The sequence below is a fragment of the Nematostella vectensis genome, chromosome 1, assembly GCF_932526225.1.
Source record: "Nematostella vectensis chromosome 1, jaNemVect1.1, whole genome shotgun sequence".
NCBI lineage: Eukaryota > Metazoa > Cnidaria > Anthozoa > Actiniaria > Edwardsiidae > Nematostella > Nematostella vectensis.
Window position 1 is genome coordinate 17,421,777 of NC_064034.1, and position 19,910 is coordinate 17,441,686.

General features: G+C 43.8%; 2 protein-coding genes across 2 annotated transcripts in view; both read left to right on the forward strand.

The window, feature by feature from the left end:
* The window catches only part of LOC5507602 (xanthine dehydrogenase/oxidase), a 34,605-nt gene extending 20,959 nt beyond the window's left edge, over positions 1 to 13,646 (forward strand). The window contains exons 31-41 of the mRNA XM_048728389.1: positions 44 to 98; positions 714 to 772; positions 3,681 to 3,842; positions 4,426 to 4,510; positions 5,481 to 5,524; positions 5,918 to 6,048; positions 6,751 to 6,876; positions 7,396 to 7,519; positions 8,060 to 8,156; positions 8,453 to 8,560; positions 13,104 to 13,646. Of these exons, the coding sequence (XP_048584346.1) occupies positions 44 to 98; positions 714 to 772; positions 3,681 to 3,842; positions 4,426 to 4,510; positions 5,481 to 5,524; positions 5,918 to 6,048; positions 6,751 to 6,876; positions 7,396 to 7,519; positions 8,060 to 8,156; positions 8,453 to 8,560; positions 13,104 to 13,171 (1,059 nt within the window). The 3' untranslated portion in view covers positions 13,172 to 13,646. The remainder of the gene's footprint in view (positions 1 to 43; positions 99 to 713; positions 773 to 3,680; positions 3,843 to 4,425; positions 4,511 to 5,480; positions 5,525 to 5,917; positions 6,049 to 6,750; positions 6,877 to 7,395; positions 7,520 to 8,059; positions 8,157 to 8,452; positions 8,561 to 13,103) is intronic.
* Positions 13,647 to 16,995: 3,349 nt separating this feature from the next.
* Positions 16,996 to 19,904, forward strand: LOC5502200. The gene is given in 3 exon segments (XM_032370470.2): positions 16,996 to 17,919; positions 17,922 to 18,053; positions 19,026 to 19,904. Coding segments are annotated over 3 exon segments (1,401 nt in total). The 5' UTR covers positions 16,996 to 17,109; the 3' UTR covers positions 19,485 to 19,904.
* The last annotated feature ends 6 nt before the right edge of the window (positions 19,905 to 19,910 follow it).

Genomic DNA, 19,910 nt, shown 5'->3' on the forward strand with positions numbered 1-19,910 from the left:
AGGACTGATTGATAGACTCACCTCTATTTTCTGTTTCGAACAGATGACGCCAGGAGGAAAGCCCATTCCGCACTGCAACATCCGTCGCTTGTGGACTGGTGAGTCACGCTTGAGTTAGTTAGTCCGCAGATCCGACTTCCATGACAATATTTTGTTTTTATTTTGAATATCAAAAACATTAATCATTTCTAAAAAAAAAATACTTTCCCTGTATTATTCTATACTGAACAACTGGAATTGAGCTGTTTTAGTTTTAGGATGGATTCAAATTCACCGTGATTCAAGCGGATTTAACTCACTACTGAGATGAACATCTCATTTGCATAGTTTCACAGCCTACGAAACCATGCGTCATGCAAATTAGATCTGCTTTAAATATAGGTTCATAGCCTTGGTCGATGTCTTTCATAGAAATTTGTCTAACCCTAAACAAATTAAATTCCTCTAGCTTCTTGGAACTGGAAGTTTGGGTCCAGGTTTCAAATCCTGCATACAACAATACAATTTGTGTGTTTGAAGGCCAATCATTTTGCACTCCTGCTAAATACCGAGTCAAACAAAGCACCCATTTCCATCGGCTAATTCAAGCGAGTGGCTAAGATATTTTCAATTAACTTTTGTTGCAAAAATGTAGAATGTTTTATTCTTAAATGTAAGAAATTAGAAAAGGTGTAGTTGATCGACATTCTTTTTTGTTGTTTTGAATTAACCAGAAATCCAAGAATCTGCGGAGCTTGCCAAAAGACAAGCCGCTATCGAGGAGTTCAATAAGGTAAAAGATTTTTTTGCATGAAGGCACAGACAAGCTGGACTGGTAATTAGTACCACCTACACTGAAACTATCTTACTAAACCATCTATACCTTACCCTACCATATACCCTATCCTACCATATACCCTATCATACCATTTACCCTATCATACCACTTACCCTATCATACCACTTACCCTATCGCACCACTTACCCTATCGCACCACTTACCCTATCGCACCACTTACCCTATCGCACCACTTACCCTATCGCACCACTTACCCTATCGCACCACTTACCCTATCTCACCACTTACCCTATCGCACCACTTACCCTATCGCACCACTTACCCTATCGCACCACTTACCCTATCGCACCACTTACCCTATCGCACCACTTACCCTATCGCACCACTTACCCTATCGCACCACTTACCCTATCGCACCACTTACCCTATCGCACCACTTACCCTATCGCACCACTTACCCTATCGCACCACTTACCCTATCGCACCATTTACCCACCTAACCCTACCAACTACCCTACCAAGCCCTACCGACTACTTACCCAACTCTACTATCTACCCTACCAAACCCTTACGACTACCGTGCCCAACCCTACTATCTACCCTACCAAACCCTACTATCTACCCTACCAAACCCTACCGACTACCATGCCCAACCCCACTATCTACCCTACCAAACCCTACCGACTACCGTGCCCAACCCTACTATCTACCCTACCGACTACCGTGCCCAACCCTACTATCTACCCTACCAAACCCTACCGACTACCATACCCAACCCTACTATCTACCCTACCAAACTGTACCGACTACCGTGCCCAACCCTACTATCTACGCTACCAAACCCTACCGACTACCGTACCTAACCCTACTATCTACCCTACCAAACCGTACCGACTACCGTGCCCAACCCTACTATCTACCCTAACAAACCCTACCGACTACCGTACCCAACCCTACTATCTACCCTACCAAACCCTACCGACTACCGTACCCAACCCTACGGTCTACCCTACCAAACCCTACCGACTACCTACCCAACTCTACTATCTACCCTACCAAACCCTACCGACTACCGTACCCAACCCTACTATCTACCCTACCAAACCCTACCGACTACCGTACCCAACCCTACTATCTACCCTACCAAACCCTACCGACTACCGTACCCAACCCTACTACCTACCCTACCAAACCGTACCGACTACTGTGCCCAACCCTACTATCTACCCTACCAAACCGTACCGACTACTGTGCCCAACCCTACTATCTACCCTACCAAACCCTACCGACTACCGTGCCCAACCCTACTATCTACCCTACCAAACCGTACCGACTACCGTGCCCAACCCTACTATCTACCCTACCAAACCGTACCGACTACCGTGCCCAACCCTACTATCTACCCTACCAAACCCTACCGACTACCGTACCCAACCCTACTATCTACCCTACCAAACCGTACCGACTACCCTACCCAACCATACCATCTACCCTACCAAACCCTACCGACTACCGTACCCAACCCTACTATCTACCCTACCAAACCCTACCGACTACCTACCCAACCCTACTATCTACCCTACCAAACCCTACCGACTACCGTACCCAACCCTACTATCTACCCTACCAAACCCTACCGACTACCCTACCCAACCCTACTATCTACCCTACCAAACCCTACCGACTACCGTACCCAACCCTACTATCTACCCTACCAAACCCTACCGACTACCGTACCCAACCCTACTATATACCCTACCAAACCCTACCGACTACCCTACCCAACCCTACTATCTACCCTACCAAACCCTACCGACTACCGTGCCCAACCCTACTATCTACCCTACAAAACCCTACCGACTACCTACCAAACCCTACTATCTACCCTACAAAACCCTACCGACTACCTACCAAACCCTACGGTCTACCCTACCAAACCCTACCTACTACCGTGCCCAACACTACTATCTACCCTACCAAACCCTACCGACTACCGTACCCAACCCTACTATCTACCCTACCAAACCCTACCGACTACCTACCAAACCCTACTATCTACCCTACAAAACCCTACCGACTACCTACCAAACCCTACGGTCTACCCTACCAAACCCTACCTACTACCGTGCCCAACACTACTATCTACCCTACCAAACCCTACCGACTACCGTACCCAACCCTACTATCTACCCTACAAAACCCTACCGACTACCTACCAAACCCTACTATCTACCCTACAAAACCCTACCGACTACCTACCAAACCCTACGGTCTACCCTACCAAACCCTACCTACTACCGTGCCCAACACTACTATCTACCCTACCAAACCCTACCGACTACCGTACCCAACACTACTATCTACCCTACCAAACCCTACCGACTACCGTACCCAACCCTACTATCTACCCTACCAAACCCTACCGACTACCGTGTCCAACCCTACTATCTACCCTACCAAACCCTACCGACTACCGTACCCAACCCTACTATCTACCCTACCAAACCCTACCTACTACCGTGCCCAACACTACTATCTACCCTACCAAACCCTACCGACTACCGTACCCAACCCTACTATCTACCCTACCGACTACCGTGCCCAACCCTACTATCTACCCTACCAAACCCTACCGACTACCGTGCCCAACCCTACTATCTACCCTACCGACTACCGTGCCCAACCCTACTATCTACCCTACCAAACCCTACCTACTACCGTGCCCAACACTACTATCTACCCTACCAAACCCTACCGACTACCGTACCCAACCCTACTATCTACCCTACCAAACCCTACCGACTACCGTGTCCAACCCTACTATCTACTACCCCATGTACACAGCACATCTGTCACACTCCCTTGTCTATATTCTGATGTTCTCCTTTGCATTTATCTCCAGACTAACCGCTGGAGGAAACGTGGACTGGCGTTGTGCCCAGGCAAGTTCAACATGGAGTTCAGGCACCCTACTTTCAACGTTCTGGTGAACATATACAAACACGACGGTACCGTGACCATCACCCACGGGGGGATAGAGATGGGGCAAGGCGTTAACGTTAAGGTAAGGTTGGGATGATGATTCCGCATTATTGCAATACAACTATGTGGAAACCCAAGTAGTCAAACCCAAGTAGTCTAATGCTGCATTCACAACAAAACCATGTTTAGTTAAACAAGGCTTTTCTTTGCCTGATAACTTGCCAAGTTTCTCATTGTGTTGAATGATCACTAGCTGAATGATCACTTAGTAACATGCACAGCACAGTGTATCCAGTTCGTGGGTCTGTCCACTCTTGGGAGATTGAGATTTAAACCAGTTTTATTAAACCACCTTAAAACTGGTTTAAGTGCTAGTATGAATGCGGTATAAGATTCAAATCCCTGTCGTTACTGATGCTACTAGAATGCTAGATTTTTTGCGCTGTCCTTCGAAAAGGGGATCAAGAGAGTGTTCATTCCATATCTTTACGGATGGAGGGGGATATGCTGGGGGGACGGGGTTACGACCTAACAGGTTTGCTAAAAAAATTGGAGCTTTAAGAAAAACGTCTGAAATTTGGAATTCCAAAGAGGGATCTAAATATTTTTTCCCTCGATACAAAATATTTCTCCCTTAAGTTTGAGGAGACTTTGTTGATACACAGGTCGCACAGGTCGCCGCTATGACGCTGGGTATTCCCATCGAGCTCATCTCCATCAAGGAAAACACCACACAGACCTCAGCCAACAGTAAGTTTCGCATGGCTTTAGCTACCTGCACGCAAATACACCTGCACAAAAAAGGCCTGCTAGCAAACCCGCCATAGCGTACGTATATTAACCTTAGAATTGGCCATTCCGGCTATAAGTTTGCGCGCGCTTTTTTAAGCTTACATCAAACAAAGCGCGCGCTGCATGCCGGTAGTTAAGATAGGTTCCCATGGTGAGTGCGCGCGCATGCTTATAGCTGGAATGGCCTATTGGGGAGAATGAGATGAGTGACACAAAGTGCCAAGGATATATTTCTACACCCACGGCACACAAATATCGGTTATAAATCCTCCTAACAAAGTCACGTCGAATGCGTTTAACCAACTGCTCCTTGCAGAAAGTGGTATCTTCCATTGTTCGTCCATTAGTGACGCGCTAGCCTTCATAGCAAGCCCAGTGGGTTAGGAAAGAAAAGAGAAAGAGCGCGCGCTAGGAAGAGGGAAGGATGAGGAAGCATCCCTTTCCCTACATTGGCTCCATCCTTCTCTCCAGACGCGCGGAGTCCATTCCTCATCTTCCCAAGTCCTTTGCGCTTGTTACGCAGGCTAGTGCTGTAGTGTGGTCAGACAGTGCTGAAAAACGCAAGACTAGTTCTAGTACCGCGAGGTTAAACCAGCCTTTTTGTTTTGAAATGGCGGCATTTTACCGGCGAACTGTCACATTTTGACGAATGCTAAGAAAACTAGACCAAACATAAGGCTATAATTTTCTTCATGACTCCTCATTATCACACAAATCTGTCATCTTCTGTATAGTATGGTTATAATGCTGTACAGTTAGTCAAATCAGAGACTGAAGTCAGCCTTTCGTACCTTTTCTCGAACGATTCAACACTGAGATTTTGTTTGTTTTCGCCAGAGCACGCGCATGCGCATACGCTATTCAGCACTGTCGTGTGGTCAGAATAGAAATGATTCACCTTTCAGTTAATAATCTTACCTTTTTGCAGGTTCTGTCACTGGTGGAAGCGTCGCCAGTGAGTTATGCACTAAGGTATGCCCCGCTAGGACAAAACAACATTCACTCCTCTGTCTAGCTTGTGACCTCGCACCCGCTCGGGGCGCCTGTGGCGTTCTCTTAGGAGACTGGATTTATTAATTATTACTATTATGGTTTTGTTTTTTTACCTTGCACCGTTGTGTTCAATTTCCAATTCCACATTTCGTATGCCTCGAAATTCTTGTTGCCTCGGTATGCCTTGTATTCCAAACAAGGTTAAACGTTTAAACTGTTCTCAAGAAATTTTTTTCGTCGTTCTCTGGCGTAACGGGCGCGGTGTTCTGGCTTGAATTTGCCACTCAAAAAGTCACGTCATCAGTTACTGCAAGTCGTCTATTTATGTGTCATTTCACCATTTCTCAACTGCATTATTTGTGTTGTCATTAGGGAACCATGCAGGCGTGTCAAATCCTGAACGAGCGTCTGGCCCCTCTGAAGGAGAATATGAAGGGCGTCCCATGGCCTAAACTCATCAAGAAGGCGGGCCAGCAGAAGATCGAGCTCTCCGCCTTGTCTATGTTAGTACACAAAGGCAGAATAAAATCCCGTTTGTCGTGTTTGAGGAAATTAGCTTCCCAGAAATAAGAATCGGAGAAATTTACCATCAAGCGCTGAAGCCAAAAGTATGGACGGTTTTCATAAACGCTGTGTCTACTTGCACGGCTTCCGGTAAAGGAGGAAAAAAAAACTAGCTGCACGGCTGTCTCCTATTTTCTCGATTTTTAGCCTAAATAACAAGTTTCTGGCTTTGAAACACTTCCACGATTATTAAGAACAGCCAAGAGATGTGTTTTAGCTTGAAAAGCTGTGCATCGAGTGACCCGCAAATGCTCGGCACAGTATCAACGAAGCTTGGAGTTCGACATTTCATGCATCGCGTTCTACGCGTTAAAGTTTGGCTAAGAATTTCTATTTTTTACAGCGGTTTTAAAGAGCCCCCCTTTGTTATTGTTTTCATTTTAATGGAAAGTGTAAATTATTATAGCACCGCTGTCTTTGTTATCGTTGTTCTTATCAAACTGGTTGTGAGGACGGACTTCTTTCCTCAAGCCAGAGGACCAGGGTCCAAACCCCAACTAAACAAATCGAGAAATTTACGTGAGAAAATTTGTTTCGATAAAATTGTTTGCCTTTTAATAAACCAATACTAGCATTGAAAGTATAGCATATTTTTTGTACAAACGTTGTTATCTAATTCGATCTGTGATATCGTTCACCAGGTCAAAGGGCGAACATAACGGGGAATACGTGGGTTATGGCGTGGCATGCGCTGAAGCAGAAGTTGATATCCTTACGGGAGAGCGCCAGATTGTGCGCTGCGACATTATACACGACTGTGGAGAGAGGTGAAATTTCCGAGAATTGGTATTTTTTACCCCGAAGTAAAAGACCCTCCACGCAAGTATAACCTTTTTCAATGAAATGGTTTTTTTAACATTCGAAACGTAGCAAAACCACTCTATTGGGTCCAAGCGATTTCTAACCCCAAGAGACACCACTTAGAACAAACACATTAAAATTCTCAGGAATTTTGTTGTGGTCCATAACAGATCGCCTACGAGAACATCTATATTCTTACGATCAGTGGTTTAGATTGGATAGAATAATCCATTAGCGTCAGACCCCTAAGGAATAGCATAATCGAAAGAAACTTTGATTACCACCTAAGTGATTTTATACCCTAAAAGATAGGACGATCACCCCCGTCTACTTTTATGTAGACGCTCACACCTAGTTTTTCTAGTTTGCCTGTAGTCTAGTAATGACATTCCTAACTTCCTATCTGTGCCGACAATGGACTATGTCAGACTTTGTATCGTTGTACCACTCTTCTGAAAGATATAGCGTGGATGATGTTCTTGTAGCATGAATCCCGAGGTCGACGTTGGTCAAGTCGAAGGCGCCTTTATCATGGCTATGGGCTACTGGCTTCAGGAGAAAGTCTACTTTGATCAGCAGACCGGAAAGCAGCTCTCCACAGGAACATGGGTAATGAGGGAGTCTACCCTGATTAGTTAGACAGGACAGGAGCTTTCCAAAGGGACATGGGTAAGAAGAAAGTTTACTTTCACCAGCAGACCGAAAAGGAGCTCCACACAGGGATATGGGTAAGGAGGAAATCTACCTTGATCAGTAGACAGGACAGGAGCTCCCCACAGGAACATGGGTAAGGAGGAAGTCTACCTTGATCAGTAGACAGGACAGGAGCTCCCCACAGGAACATGGGTAAGGAGGAAGTCTACCTTGATCAGTAGACAGGACAGGAGCTCCCCACAGGGACATGGGTAAGGAGAAAGTCTACCTTGATCAGTAGACAGGACAGGAGCTTTCCACAGGAACATGGGTAAGGAGAAAGTCTACTTTGATCAGTAGACAGGACAGGAGCTTTCCACAGGAACATGGGTAAGGAGAAAGTCTACTTTGATCAGTAGACAGGACAGAAGCTCTCCACAGGAACGATGGTCATTATTGCCATTTTTATCTCACACTATGGGTCTACTGAATTAACCGCTGTTTACTTTTCTCTAGACGTACAAGCCGCCGACCGCTAAAGACATTCCTGTTGATTTCCGAGTGACTCTTCTGAAGAACGCCCCTAACCCTGTCGGCTTTCTCCGGTCCAAAGGTGATTACCGAACTTTGGCGAACATAATCACCAATGCTAGTTTGCAAATCCTGAACTAATAATGTGCAAATGAAATTGGAATTTTGGGGTTTTGGTACAATTAAAAAAAATGTAGTTGCAAACCACTCCATTTTGCGTATATGAGGTCAGTTCCTTGGAAATATCGAAAAAAACGAGTGTCAATTTCTAACTTACTCTTCCATATTTCCAAGGAATCGATTCTGTCTGTCCTTCTGAATAGTTTATGCAAATTCGACCAATTGTATTCAAAGAGTGAAACGTGTTTTTGTCATCAGCCGTTGGAGAACCCCCCGCAACCATGGCCTGCTCATGTCTGTTCGCTGTCAAGCATGCGATCGAGGCTGCTAGACGAGAATTCGGCAATAACGACTTCTTCAATCTGAGTAAGTAAAGTAATCAGTCTCAGCTTGCTTCTGGGACGTACATATCACTTACTACACGTATAGCAATACCAAGTTACACGTACAGCGATACCCAGCTACACGTACAACGATACCCAGCTACACGTACAACGATACCCAGCTACACGTACAGCAATACCAAGTTACACGTACAGCGATACCCAGCTACACGTACAACGATACCCAGCTACACGTACAGCAATACCAAGTTACACGTACAACGATACCTAGCTACACGTACAACGATACCTAGCTACACGTACAACGATACCTAGCTACACGTACAACGATACCTAGCTACACGTACAACGATACCTAGCTACACGTACAACGATACCTAGCTACACGTACAACGATACCTAGCTACACGTACAACGATACCTAGCTACACGTACAACGATACCTAGCTACACGTACAACGATACCTAGCTACACGTACAACGATACCAAGTTACACGTACAACGATACCAAGTTACACGTACAGCAATACCAAGTTACACGTACAGCAATACCAACTTACACGTACAGCAATACCAAGTTACACGTACAGCGATACCAAGTTACACGTACAGCGATACCAAGTTACACGTACAGCGATACCAAGTTACACGTACAGCAATACCAAGTTACACGTACAACGATACCCAGCTACACGTACAACGATACCCAGCTACACGTACAGCAATACCAAGTTACACGTACAACGATACCGACTTACACGTACAGCGATACCCAGCTACACGTACAGCAATACCAAGTTACACATACAACGATACCAACTTACACGTACAGCGATACCAACTTACACGTACAGCGATACCCAGCTACACGTACAGCAATACCAAGTTACACGTACAGCAATACCAAGTTACACGTACAACGATACCAACTTACACGTACAGCGATACCAAGTTACACGTACAGCGATACCTAGCTACACGTACAACAATACCAAGTTACACGTACAACGATACCAACTTACACGTACAGCGATACCCAGCTACACGTACAGCAATACCAAGTTACACGTACAGCGATACCAAGTTACACGTACAGCGATACCAACTTACACGTACAGCAATACCAAGTTACACGTACAGCGATACCAAGTTACACGTACAACGATACCAACTTACACGTACAGCGATACCAAGTTACACGTACAGCGATACCAAGTTACACGTACAGCGATACCCAGCTACACGTACAGCAATACCAAGTTACACGTACAGCGATACCAAGTTACACGTACAACGATACCAAGTTACACGTACAACGATACCAACTTACACGTACAGCGATACCAACTTACACGTACAGCGATACCAAGTTACACGTACAACGATACCAACTTACACGTACAGCGATACCCAGCTACACGTACAGCGATACCCAGCTACACGTACAACGATACCTAGCTACACGTACAGCAATACCAAGTTACACGTACAACGATACCAACTTACACGTACAGCGATACCTAGCTACACGTACAGCAATACCAAGTTACACGTACAACGATACCAACTTACACGTACAGCAATACCCAGCTACACGTACAGCAATACCAAGTTACACGTACAACAATACCAAGTTACACGTACAATGATACCAAGTTACACGTACAGCAATACCAAGTTACACGTACAGCAATACCAAGTTACACGTACAACGATACCAACTTACACGTACAACGATACCTAGCTACACGTACAGCAATACCAAGTTACACGTACAACGATACCCAGCTACACGTACAGCAATACCAAGTTACACATACAACGATACCCAGCTACACGTACAGCAATACCAAGTTACACGTACAACGATACCAACTTACACGTACAGCGATACCCAGCTACACGTACAGCAATACCAAGTTACACGTACAGCAATACCAAGTTACTCGTACAGCAATACCAAGTTACACGTACAGCAATACCAAGTTACACGTACAACGATACAAACTTACACGTACAACGATACCTAGCTACACGTACAGCAATACCAAGTTACACGTACAACAATACCAAGTTACACGTACAACGATGCCAAGTTACACGTACAGCAATACCAAGTTACACGTACAACGATACCAAGTTACACGTACAACGATACCCAGCTACACGTACAACGATACCCAGCTACACGTACAGCGATACCCAGCTACACGTACAACGATACCCAGCTACACGTACAGCAATACCAAGTTACACGTACAACGATACCTAGCTACACGTACAACGATACCTAGCTACACGTACAACGATACCTAGCTACACGTACAACGATACATAGCTAGATGTACAACGATACCAAGTTACACGTACAACGATACCAAGTTACACGTACAGCAATACCAAGTTACACGTACAGCGATACCTAGCTACACGTACAACGATACCAAGTTACACGTACAGCGATACCTAGCTACACGTACAGCAATACCAAGTTACACGTACAACGATACCAACTTACACGTACAGCGATACCCAGCTACACGTACAACGATACCAAGTTACACGTACAACGATACCAACTTACACGTACAGCAATACCAAGTTACACGTACAGCGATACCAAGATACACGTACAGCGATACCAACTTACACGTACAGCAATACCAAGTTACACGTACAGCGATACCAACTTACACGTACAGCGATACCAAGTTACACGTACAACGATACCAACTTACACGTACAGCAATACCAAGTTACACGTACAGCGATACCCAGCTACACGTACAACGATACCTAGCTACACGTACAGCAATACCAAGTTACACGTACAACGATACCAACTTACACGTACAGCGATACCTAGCTACATGTACAGCAATACCAAGTTACACGTACAACGATACCAACTTACACGTACAGCGATACCCAGCTACACGTACAGCAATACCAAGTTACACGTACAACAATACCCAGCTACACGTACAACGATACCAAGTTACACGTACAACGATACCTAGCTACACGTACAGCAATACCAAGTTACACGTACAGCAATACCAAGTTACACGTACAACGATACCCAGGTACACGTACAGCAATACCAAGTTACACGTACAACGATACCCAGCTACACGTACAGCAATACCAAGTTACACGTACAACGATACCAACTTACACGTACAGCGATACCCAGCTACACGTACAGCAATACCAAGTTACACGTACAGCAATACCAAGTTACACGTACAGCAATACCAAGTTACACGTACAGCAATACCAAGTTACACGTACAACGATACCAAGTTACACGTACAACGATACCTAGCTACACGTACAGCAATACCAAGTTACACGTACAACGATACCCAGCTACACGTACAACGATACCAAGTTACACGTACAACGATACCAAGTTACACGTACAACGATACCAAGTTACACGTACAACGATACCCAGCTACACGTACAACGATACCTAGCTACACGTACAGCAATACCAAGTTACACGTACAACAATACCAAGTTACACGTACAACGATACCTAGCTACACGTACAACGATACCTAGCTACACGTACAACGATACCCAGCTACACGTACAACGATACCCAGCTACACGTACACGATACCCAGCTACACGTACAACGATACCTAGCTACACGTACAACGATACCTAGCTACACGTAAAACGATACCTAGCTAGATGTACAACGATACCTAGCTACACGTACAACGATACCTAGCTACAAATACAACGATACCTAGCTACAAATACAACGATACCTATCTAGATGTACAACGATACCTAGCTACACGTACAACGATACCTAGCTACACGTACAACGATACCAAGTTACACGTACAACGATACCAAGTTACACGTACAACGATACCAAGTTACACGTACAACGATACCTAGCTACACGTACAATGATACCTAGCTACACGTACAACGATACCTAGCTACACGTACAACGATACCAAGTTACACGTACAACGATACCTAGCTACACGTACAACGATACCTAGCTACACGTACAACGATACCTAGCTACACGTACAACGATACCTAGCTACAAAACTAATGGGACACTTTCCCTCCCCCTTCCTCAATGTTGGAGGGCAAATGATCACCTTGCTACTGCTTGTGTTTTGAGCTGAAAAATCGCCTCTAACCAATATTAATCGGGGGGAGAGGGTTGCCGGTTGTTCGTATGGGAAGTGTCCCACTTACTTTTGTTGAGGATTGTAGCTACAAATACAGCGATACCTAGCTACACGTACCACGATACTTAGCTACACGTACAACGATACTTAGCTACACGTACAATAATACCTAGCTACACATACAACGATACCCAGCTATAGTAAGACAATTTCTCAGTAATTCGCTGACTTGGCGTTTGTCACTGACCATGCTAGCGAAGAAGAACAACGAGCGACGGAGCACGGGGGTCCCTCGAGTTCCCAATACTCTTATATTGAGGCGTTGGTTGCTTTAGAAACCAGCTTACAATATTCTGTTCATTCCTGATGCATTTATTATGACATTTCTTTGCCAGACGGACCTGCGACAGTGGAAGAGACACAGCTACATTGCCTCGTGGAAAAAACTCACATGACCTTGTAATCACGTGACTTATCTACGCATGCTCAGTTTCACTGTCCAACAAAAAAAAAGCACACGTGACCCAAACCATGAACTGGATTCAACAATTTAGGTTGATTTGTTGTAACTGATTATAAGTAGGTAGGTGGTAGGTCACTACATAGATCTAACAATACTTCAAATTGAATATTGGATTTATCGCGTCAGCAAACTCAAGCAGGCGAAGGAAATCGGACAGTACCACCCATCCCTCAGACATTTATTTTCTTCAAACAAAGTGACTTTTCACGTTTGTTTAAAAAAGGGGTGGATATTTACCCAATCCACCCCCCCCCCCCCCCCCTGTATCCGCCCCTACTTTCAATTGAAATTACAGACGATTTGAATCATTATGGACTATTTTCCTTACATGATAGGATAATATGGTAAAAACAATTAGTTCGAATTTATAACAAGCTAATAAAATGTACGCCATGCCCTCTGAATTTAATTCAAATCTCGACTCATGTACTTTGATTCGATAGCTCTACTTCCATGCTTGGATTTTAAGGTAAAAGCATATTCCATAACCAGTGCCAAATGATTGATGGCCATTACTAGAAAGGTTTATAAAGAGGAACATTACAAGGGACGTCTGTCATCCCTTTTGTTCGCTGGAGAATAACTGTACCCCCCCCCCCTCCCCTCCCTCCTGGGTCACAACCCCTTGCGTGCAAGTGGCTTGATTGGATAATTTTTTTTTTAATGCGTCATTCGATTTTTATTTGTGACGTTGTTGTGTGCAATGACGTTAGCTGGAGAATAACTGTACCCCCCTCCCCCTCCCTCCTGGGTCACAACCCCTTGCGTGCAAGTGGCGTGATTGGATAATTTTTTTTAATGCGTCATTCGATCTTTATTTGTGACGTTGTGCGCAATGACGTTAGCTCTTGAAAAAAGATAGTTTTATTCCAATCAAATTGTCATTCCAATCAAACTGTCATTTTAAGTTCAACACGAACTTTTAAAATGATACAAAGCAGAATGGTTAAACGAAACTTTGTTAAATGACCCTTACAAATATTTTATTTCCCGACCATAATCTGGCCAGAGGTACAGTTGCTTTGACGACATAAACATTCTTACGCATGAATCAAAACATTTATCCGACCCTGTTGTACATTCCTCTTTCCGTACCTTTGCCAAACCGAAAGCCGAAGCCGAAGCTGACAACGGCAAACGAAGTAACGAGCGATTTGCGAGCAGAAACAATTTCAAAAGAACATCTTCAAAGGGTCATCAATCAAGCAAAGAAACGAATGCCGAAGATGGACCAGTGGCTCAGCCAGTCGTTGAGGAGAGGGGAGTGTTCAGTAAACTAAAAAGAACATTCTCAGGGGGTAAAAAGAAAACAACGGATGAAAAAAAATAAACCCACAAAGATGAGTTAAAAGTCGTCGAGCCAACTGCAAGTGAAAAATGTCTTCCTCAGCAAGGGAGCACGAAGGCCAACAGAAAGTAAATCGCGTAATAATCGTCTCGGATTTGTACTTTGCTTACTGCAACGGTGTCAGCCTAGACGAAATGTTCAGGAGAAGATAAATGCGAAAGCCGGGGGAGGGGTAGTGACGCAATGGCTTTTATGCAAAATCGACACACCGGGGAGGGGTAGTGCCTAGTGACGCTATGGATATGAAGCAAAACAGACACACCGGGGGAGGGGTAGTGCCTAGTGACGCTTTGGATGGCACACCGGGGGAGGGGTAGTGACGCAATGGCTTTTATGCAAAATCGACACACCGGGGAAGGGGTAGTGCCTAGTGACGCTATTGATATGAAGCAAAACAGACACACCGGGGGAGGGGTAGTGCCTAGTGACGCTATGGATATGAAGCAAAACAGACACACCGGGGGAGGGGTAGTGCCTAGTGACGCTATGGATATGAAGCAAAACAGACACACCGGGGGAGGGGTAGTGCCTAGTGACGCTATGGATGGCACACCGGGGGAGGGGTAGTGACGCAATGGCTTTTATGCAAAATCGACACACCGGGGAAGGGGTAGTGCCTAGTGACGCTATTGATATGAAGCAAAACAGACACACCGGGGGAGGGGTAGTGCCTAGTGACGCTATGGATATGAAGCAAAACAGACACACCGGGGGAGGGGTAGTGCCTAGTGACGCTATGGATGGCACACCGGGGGAGGGGTAGTGACGCGATGGTTATGAAGTATAATCGTTAAGCCCTGGGAGAGGGGTAGTGGTGCAATAGGCAATAGCTGTGAAGCATCTACAAGCGGGGGAGGGGGATAACACATCTGTTTTGAACTTGGCTGTCAATTGTCGTGGAAATTTGTTTCCCCGTGCAATCAATTTCCTTCGATACTTTTTTTGCGTTTACTAGCACTTCATGCTACGTACAATACAACTCTCAACTATCAACGTTTTACAATCAATTCCATCAATCCAATCCAATACGATCAATAAACTATACAATGTTCCCCCTATTTATACCCCAATTTTACGCCCTTACAATCAATGGATAATACAGCGCTTTCCTTCATCTACCCACAAACGGATATTTACTAAATAGTTTACATTCCTTTCTTACTACGCTTCATCGTGCTATTTCGTGCTATTCACGATTAAATCACTACTTAATTTTCAGATAAGATAGGACAATAACACCTAATAATAACATACGTAATTTCCCTCACGCTATCTTGCGTCACATAAAACTAATAAACTCTTTATCCCCGACATCAAGATATTTTAGATCCTGATCCTGTTAGCTACTGAAGTAAAGTTAAGTCTAAATATACATCAAAGTCAAAGATAGGTAAAACCCAAGCTCGAGCACAAACAGATTGTTTTGTTTTTAAAACAAATGCATGACTCGACACCTACAATTAATGATGTATCTGTATTTTTTACCTTGAAAGTGTCTTGAACTAACGTAAAGGTAGCCCAAGGGTTGGTCGATACCACAGGCCCGAAGGCGACGTCCCATACGACCATTGGGCAATCTCAATATTTGACTTACACCTATTTCACAAAAGGTGAATGGCAAATGGTAAATGGCTTATGGGTACTAATTATCCGTAAAATTAAAGGTGTTAAAAACAGTTCAGCAATGTCAAAGCCAAATATTGGATAATTGTTTTGATATATCCATATTCTTCGAGACGCCTAGTTACTTTCGGTAGTAGAACTGCCATTTGCCAATCGCCATTTGCCATTTGCACTGACAACCTTTGAAACAGGTGTATGTCAGAAGCTTTTAAAGGACAATATCTAGGGGTGGGGTGGTTGGGTTTTGTTATGCGTATATAGGGGGCTCACAGGCAGATGTAGATTTTCTCTGAAGGGGGTAATCAAGCTTTTAGCAAGAAAGGAAACACTAGGGTATCGCGTTGTTATTTTAAGCTTTTAGCAAGCAAGGAAACACGGTGTCTCCTCTACGCCTAGGGTATCGCCCTGCCATTTTCTCCCTTAAGCCATATAAAAGGTGTGTATATTAAAAACCTCCACATCTCCTTATGCTTTCAAATGTCGCCAGTCTACCATCACTTTATCGCCCTTTTGGGCCTTTTTATTATATAGTCACGAAGCGAATAGCGAAAGACTCTTGTAAATAATAAAAAAGCCAAAATAAACTTTTTTTATTCCGTTTCTAGTATAAAATTGCGAAATCCGTTAATTTCCTCTATTGCACCAAAGTGGGCTATTGGCTGTGACCCAGTCTGGACATTTCTAGTTTTTAGCAGCTTTTCAGGAGCAGGAAGAACAGAAATTATTAAGCATAATTCTAATGACAAAACTACGAGATTTCTCTAAATTGACCAAATTGGTTTTACGTTTCGCTCGTACGAACTTGCGAACAGCCGAAACTGGTCCGACTAGAACCCAGTCCCAAATCGGGGAACGCCTAACAGCTGATCTACTGTAAGCTGTAAGCTGTACCCGAGCTGATGCAGATATGGAAGAACAGTACGAAGTCAAGAAGGACATTGAATATTACGTGAAATCTAGCGATGATGAATGTTGCAGTCAAGAAAACAGCATCTCTAAGAACACACTCGACCTGTTTTTGCCATTACATTCGGACTCGAGTACACCGATAGTCGTATTTGTCCACGGCGGCGGTTGGATGAGAGGGGACAAGCAAGCGTACAGGCATTATTTCTCCTGCTACGATACAAATCTACTAGTTGCTCTTCTGTTTTCCTACTATGATGGCTACGCGAATGTAGGGAAGAGCTTTGCCCGTGCTGGGATAGCTTGTGCGGTGATTTCGTACCGGCTGAGTAGGTTGGAATTCCCCTGGTTATTATTGGAGTTAACAATGTCTCTTTTGATGTCTTTGACCGTATTGCTCACACCGCTCGTCTTTGTAGCATTCGTCGCGGGCATCGTGTCAAATGTTTTACACAGAACAGAGGATAACTTTAATTTTACCGCACAATCTGGCTCTATTCTAAGCTACTGTACTCTGCTTCTCTTATTTTCTTTGTTTATTCTCTGGTTCATTGTTTGTCAAAATGGTGATGGCTACTTCATCCCACCCCAGGCAAAATTCTATCCGCTAATTCTATCACTAGTTGTATCTACTGCTTGTCTTTTAGTACTGGATATTGAACTGGTTTCATTTGCATCCTGTTTGACTATTTGTATGGTGCTATTCTTGCTTCACTCATTTGCAATGTTCCAGCGATCATGCCGGCCTATTGTCAGACATCCCAGCCATATTAATGATGTAGCTCGTAGTGTGGCGTGGGTGGTAGGATATGGTAATGCAACCAAGAGATACAACAAGAGCAGGTGTTTTTGTGCGGGCATTCTGCTGGTGGTCATTTAGTGTCATTGCTTGCTTTGGACTCCAACTACCTGGAGAATGTTGGAGTTCCTTTGTCAAATATTAAGGTAAGACCTTTTAAATTATCTTCTTTTCCACCTGGGGGGAATTCGAGACAGGAATGATCTTTAGCAAAATCATTTAAAATCCTTTGTTATGGCAAGTTGGGTGTGGCCAATAGCAAAGAGGGATAGCAAAGAGGGGTTGTAGCCCTCCAAAATCCCCAAATTTACAATGTACCTCTGGGGAACATCTCTCAGGCCCTCCTTAGAGAGAAGCATATTAAATTTTTATGTTTTCCCTCTCCCCCCACCCCCAATTTGTTGGAACTAGCAAACATATCATTCTTTTTTAGTAATATTGTCATTTCTAATTCAATCCATTGGATTTTTTAAGGTTCCATTGGGAATGGTGATCCCTCACTTATAGGCGTTTTTTTATCTTGATTAAGTTAAACAATGTCATATTTTGAAAAGGACATTTTCTTTTTTTTGCAACAGACATTCTTGATTCTTGATTACCATAAGCAGATTAGCAGTTAGTGTTCAGTGCTTGTTCAGAAGCTAAAATGAGCAGTGAATTCAATGTGACTTCTCAATAGGGCTCAAAATAGGCTGTCAATAAAGTCAAAACATATATCGTAGCCAATAAAAGCTGTCTTACATTTAGCCTCAAAGGGTAGTCTTAAGTTGCACTTGCCTTGGCTTGAATTATTGCTATTTTTTATAATAATGATGATTTACTATGTTGTGGTGAGGAGTAAAGATGATAAATCAATCTGTTCCGACCCCCCCCCCCCCCTTCCCACCCAATCTATATCCTATAAGCAGACCTGTAGCTTCAAAATATTGAGGAGGAGTGGTACATACACATTGGAACATATTTGGGGCACAGCCACACAGCCAGGCCCCTACTGGTCATTTTCTTGTAATTTTTTATGATACTGGGGTGTGGGGAACGTGCCCCCAGTGCCCCACCCCTTACCAAGGCCCTGACAGGTAAATACATTCAGATGACAATAATTTGTTTTATCTTTTCAGGGTGTCATTTCAATATCTGGTGTGTACAACCTGCACAAACTGGCCAGTGGATTTCTAGGCCCATTATATCTCCATCCCGCATTTGGTACCAATCCCAAGACCTGGACTCAGGCCTCGCCATACCACAGCCTTCAACAGCTTCCAGGAAATACCAAGGAACAAGGGCCCACGGATACCAGCTTAAACGGTGGTTCACTTGTGCATCAGACAAGGGTTCCATTTCTTGTGATAAATGCTGCCATGGACTTTCTACTACACGATGATGCAGTAACGTTTGTGGCTTTGTTAAAGGAGAAGGGCTTTCAGTGCGAGCATTTTGTGAGCAAAGGAAGTAATCATTTATCTATTGTTTTAACATTTGGTCAGAGCAGTTTTAAAATGCTTCAAAGTTCAAATTGTGAACAGACTGCAGAAATGCTTTGTTTGGAATTTGTCAAGAGAAATATTCTTTTGTCCTGAAAATTACGGTATTTTGTTATAAAAAAAAATCAAAGGAAATTGAATTCTTTTACCTAACTTATAATTACAGATTTTGCTCTAAACTTATAATTACAGGTTTTACTCATCGGCGAATCCAGACTTCTAGTTAATTTTTTTTTGCCAAGGCTGTTATGATTTGTTCTTAGCTATGTTTCAAGATTTTGTAGCGCTTAATAAGATTTGTTTGTATCTCTGACAAAAAAACAAAAATACTCCTGCTGATGACAGGTGAAAAAACACCACAGCGTTTACCAAGAGAGATAACTTTTCATTAATACCCGTTTTTTTCTCTGCGTGCGGCGCGCGTAAACTTCTCCCGTAAGGGAAACGTAAAATTACTCTTAAATTACTGAAAATGTTTATATCCTGTGACCGCAATAAAAAAATCGCATCCAATAACTTTGT